Source organism: Apis dorsata, unplaced genomic scaffold (genome assembly GCF_000469605.1).
Source record: "Apis dorsata unplaced genomic scaffold, Apis dorsata 1.3 scaffold_1065, whole genome shotgun sequence".
NCBI classification, from domain to species: domain Eukaryota; kingdom Metazoa; phylum Arthropoda; class Insecta; order Hymenoptera; family Apidae; genus Apis; species Apis dorsata.
This window is the reverse complement of record NW_006264163.1, coordinates 63,276-68,450: the sequence shown is the minus strand read 5'-3', so window position 1 is coordinate 68,450 and position 5,175 is coordinate 63,276. Positions and strand designations below refer to the sequence as shown.

At 39.5% G+C, this 5,175-nt stretch overlaps 1 protein-coding gene across 4 annotated transcripts in view; it reads right to left on the bottom strand.

Annotated features, from left to right (window-relative positions):
• Window positions 1-6: 6 nt before the first annotated feature.
• Window positions 7-5,175, bottom strand: part of LOC116186639 — a 14,653-nt gene continuing 9,484 nt past the window's right edge. Inside the window, exons 1-3 of one of the 4 annotated variants that reach the window (XR_004151657.1) lie at window positions 4,546-5,169; window positions 2,669-2,792; window positions 7-222 (exon numbers count right to left, since the gene is read on the bottom strand). Coding sequence is in view for 1 of the 4 variants with exons in the window: in XM_031514574.1 (XP_031370434.1) it covers window positions 192-222 (31 nt within the window). In the remaining 3 variants the exon portion in view is untranslated. Of the gene's footprint in view, window positions 223-2,668; window positions 4,425-4,545; window positions 5,170-5,175 lie in introns of those variants that run through there. The other 3 variants (XR_004151655.1, XR_004151656.1, XM_031514574.1) reach the window with 3 other exon arrangements.

Genomic DNA, 5,175 nt, shown 5'->3' with positions numbered 1-5,175 from the left:
CGTCGCGCGTACTCGAACCACGATATCGCTGCTACGCGACCGCGCTCCGCCATCATCGCGAGCCGTGCCGATCGTTGTCAGGAACGATCGCCGGACGAGCATTCGCGAGTACACGCGCCTCCGCTGCTCGCATCCTCTGGTGTTCCCGCTTCACCGCGCTTCCGAACACTGCGAATCTCTTCGTCAAGCGTTTATGGGCCTCGAGGAAGGGTTACGATGTGTCTGTAACAAACAATCGTGGAAGGTTATTTTTAATTCGTATTAACTTCGGAGAATTTGATCTCTGATACAACGTGATAATAAATAGTTTGATTTATATTCGAATTATTAATGTTATGATATAACTTTCAACATATGTCACTTGTGATATGATGCGATATTTTTATCGTATCGTATGAATGTTGAAAATGACAAAATTAACTATATATGTAGGTGAATTTGTATGATTGGATGTAGGAACATTTGTCTTCTCGTTTTATAATAATGTCCGCTTTAATTTAACCATGTTTGCTTAACCAATTGCTTAATTTAACCAATTGCAATGGAAATTGTTAAAATAAAAGTTTTTATGCAAAGAACGTGCTCTCATATCAAGTAATGTAAATATACATTACAATTTTACTTGCACTTTCCAAGCGAAACAACGAGCTGCAAATTATCTGTGAAGCGCTCGTGTCTGATAAGGAATAATAAAGTCAATCAGTAGAATTTAATTTTTATAAATCAAATAGATTTGTTTTTTTAATATAAATCAATTTAACATTACGTTATTATTAATGATAAAAAGTAAAAAAGAAATATCATCTATTGAAGATTAACTATGTCAATGGATATAACTATACCAATGAATTATGAATCGATAAATAATTAAAACGAAATTAAATAAATCACTATAAAGATAATAAAATTTGAGAAAGTAGCTTTTTTTTAAAGCATTTGAGGATGGATTAAAAGAAACACGGATAGCTTGATTTGTTATCATTAAGTTTTATATGTAATACGAATGTGTGGATTTCACGATAAGAAGAAACAAAAAGATGTGAAATGAATTCGAACAACGCAGAAAATTGGAATTCAGAAAGCTATTGATATATCTTTCTTCATCTACGATACGATATAAATATAATTATCAAAGATTCAATATCATATATATGTTCAATATAAAAGAACAATTGAATTTCAATCTAAATGATATATTGGGATAAATTACAAGAAATTAAAAAATTAAATATTGATTCCAAAGATATCAATGAATGATTTGCTATTATCATTTGTGTATAAAATCCTATCTCAATCTTAATCCTGTTTTTCGAGTAACAAAAGAATAATAAAGAATAATATTTATAATTTATTTATAACAAAATATAACAATAATTTTATTTCAACTAGTTGAATAAAAAATAATTGAAAAATCATCTTTATATTATATTATTTACATTAAATATTTGTAGTTACAAAATCAAAAAAAATCAGATGCATACACTGATTCGCTTACCGATTCCTACATAACCGATTCCTACATAACACAGTGAAAATAAAATCACTGCAATAAAGACATCGAATGCACAACGGATATCAAACGTATCCAATTATAAACAAGAGGAGATGGGCCACGAGATAAAGAGGAACAGCCCCGTGCACCATGCACTGTCTTATTCTGGTCTATGGACTCATGCTTCCTACAACTTCCTAAAATACGAGCCCCGAGGAAATAGTTCACGAACGTATCTCGAATGATTCGTTTCGTTCTATGTTCTACCCTCGTTCCCTTCCCTTCCTTTTCGTCCCTCTTTTGTCTCCATCGTGCACGCGCGTGCTGACAATACAATACAATGTAATGAACCGATGTCCAACACACATGAAACGCGTCCTCTACTTTTTTCTGCAACATGCGTTTCTATATGCACGCACGCATGCACATACAGCATAAAAATGAAAATGTTGCCCCGCGGAACGCACACTTGAGATTTCGAGTGCTCCTTCGTCGAGTCGACCTCGTATCGCGTGGATTTATTATTTACGTCGAGCATCGGTGAACTCCCTATAGCTCTTTATACAGGAATATTCGTACCCCTTGGCAGTAAACGCACGTAATCATCGAGCGAGAAATAATTATTCCAGCTGCATAGGCGGGAACGATCGAGATAAACTGTAATCAATATTCATGATGCCGCTGATAAAAAAAATAATAATAATAACGATTGATATCTCGATAAGAGATAAGATGACTTGATAACGAGGTTCGATCGAGACGATATATCGCTCTGGATCTCATGGAAAGTTATACGATCATGATATATCTGATTGCGAGTATATGTATTATTCTACGTATTTTGAACAAGGAACGATGTGGAATGCAGAATAATGTATAGGTTAAAGGAATATATGATCATTTAATTCTTAAGAGAAAAGTTTACATTTATTGAATAAATAATTATTGAATATGCAAACACAATGTATTAAATTTCAGATAAATTTATAATTTTTTAAATTATAATATTAATTTTTTAAAGTCGAATACATATAATAGGTGATAAATTTCATAGATCACGTGACTGGTCTTTTAATCATGGCGTCCAAAATGCGCGGAATCGCGTATCAATATATTAACGGTTAAATATCGATTGAAAAAGATATCCACGAAAGAATGTCCGCAAAATTTATTTACCAAGCACGTTAGAGGTTCCATTAAGCGCAGCATCGTAGGGAGAGAAATCGCTAAAATCCTATTTTTATGAACGGTCGTCGGACATGAATAGTTCAGTCCACTTCTCCGCTACAGGCATCGTCTCCTAGAATACGCCAACATAGAATCACGAAGGAGGAAAAGGGATGGTGGTCGAGAACAGGCAGAGTGGTCTGTTTCTACTGTCCACACTCTCCTAATGCAAAACTCATGTAGCATCGATAGTCGTGGACTTTAGCCATGACATCGGTGACTGGCCGGATAGTCGTGTTTCGCGATGTTTATTCAATGCACTTTATCGAACAGGAAATCACGAACAACGAGAAAAGTGGCTGACACAACACAACCGATGAATATTTGTTTACGTAGAAAACGCGAATCCCGCTAATTATAGTCACGGAGTCGAAGGGAGGAAACGACGAAGACACTATTTTTACGAGTCTCCCGCCAGAATATCGTCTGACTCCGTCTGACCGTAACAAAGCCGATAGACGATAAACGAAAGATCAACTGACTCTACTATTATGTCTTATTGTCACAATAAAAATATTTCATCGGTTCTGATGCATTTGACACTTCGCAATTTGATCGAAAACTACTGATACAGACACTTCGTGTATGGCTTCCCAAGAGCAACTGAATGCGCCATCTAAGGACGCAGAAAAATTTTGCCGGTACGGTAAATAGCGCCTCTATTAGACACAGTCGTAAATTATGATTGGCTGAATGAAAAACGCATGCTGTCTACATGATATTAAGTGATATGGTTAATAAGTTAATAAAAGTTCCTTTATTTTGATATATATTTAATTGAATAATAACAACAATAAATTAAAGACGTTGGTTTACACGTGTTAATAAAATCAATATCGATCAATCCGCAGAATTTTTTCACGGAAAGTGAGGTTAGAATACAGCACGAGTGCTCGCTTGGTCTGTGTCGCGCGCGCGTGTCAGCGAGTGGGAATTCGGTGTTTTCATGAGGAAAAATGTGCGCGGCACGCGTGCTGACGTTCTATTTTCGAATGAAAGGCGCGATCAGGGGACAAGAACGAAAGAGAGATGCAGAAACTGGGAGAGAAAGGGAGTGAAAGAGAAAACGGACAGACACGAGAAAGAGAGAAAGACGAATCCGTAAAGCGTGTATACGAAACGAAGAGAAGAAGCGAATAAGATAGATGTAGGAACGAACTGCGAGGGAAAAGCATGGAACAGAAAGCGAGAAAGCGACGCAACGAGAGCAACAACATTGTGCAAAAACGAAGACGGATTGTGATGCATCTGTATGCGTATATATGGGAGTAAAGAAGACAGAGCACGAGTGAGTACTCTTTGAATACATGGCGGGAGAAGGCGGACAGAAACAGAGAGCGAAAGGGATGAAGAGAGGGAAGGAGACAGAGAGCATACTGCCGTTGTAGTGTGGACACCGGCAAGGAACTCTGACTCGTCTTGTGCTAGGCGGCCATGCTGGGTCTCTCTTGCGTTCCGGGAATGGGTACCTTTTGCGTACACGATGAAAACTCGTGTATCCCCTCGCAGAAAATTCTATCGCGCACGTTGTCACTCACACTTGTGAGAAACGTGGTTAGGTGGAATCACACGGCACAGTGAACGAAGAGTGTCGTTGAGAGAAAAAAAACAAACGAAAATATAAATAAGAAAAAAAGAGAAAACAAAAATGTGAATGCAAATCGATGAAAAAGAAGACGACAATATCAACAACGACAACAATAACAACAACAACGTGCGCAACGTGAATTCTGTTAGACGAAAAAGATGAAAAGAAGCGAAAGGATGTAAAGTAAAAAAAGAGACTAAGCGTGCGAGAGAAAAAGAAAGGAGACAAGCACACGCACCGTGTTGACCACCACGCGTTCGCCGTTCGGGATGAGGGGAGGGGGCACCTCTGTTCACGAGCACGATCAGACGTATACGCAGTACACGTAAAACTACGCGCGGCAACGACACACACGACCAGTGCACGCGTCTTCGCGGCGGCTCCGTGTTTTCCACCGTGTGTAGCGTGTCGATGCTGGCTTTTCCTTTCTCGGCATGGACGCCACGGCAGCCACGCCAAGACGAACGAAAAAGAAAGGAAGCGGAATCGAGCGTGGATCGTACAACGAACGACCGAAGCTCGAAGCGAACGAGCCGAAGATCCGTGGAGCAAGCGGTGCTGCCTATCGGATGGCACTGCGTTCAGCGCCGCGGTGTGCGACCCCCGTCGGCCTTCATCGTCTTTCCTCGTCGCGCCTCGTCTCGTCTCGGCGGCACTCGTCGCTTTTCGCCCCTTTCCGTCCCTCGAGTTTCTACCGCGTCTCGCGCTGATCCCACACCTCTGTGTACTACCTTACTCTCTTACCCGTCTTACTTGTTCTTTCTCTTCTTCCATCTCGCGATTCTCTAAACCCCTTCTTCCGTGTGTAACACCCTCTCTCTTTCTTTCTTTCTTTCATCACTGTTCCTGTCTCCTTCGATTCTCTATC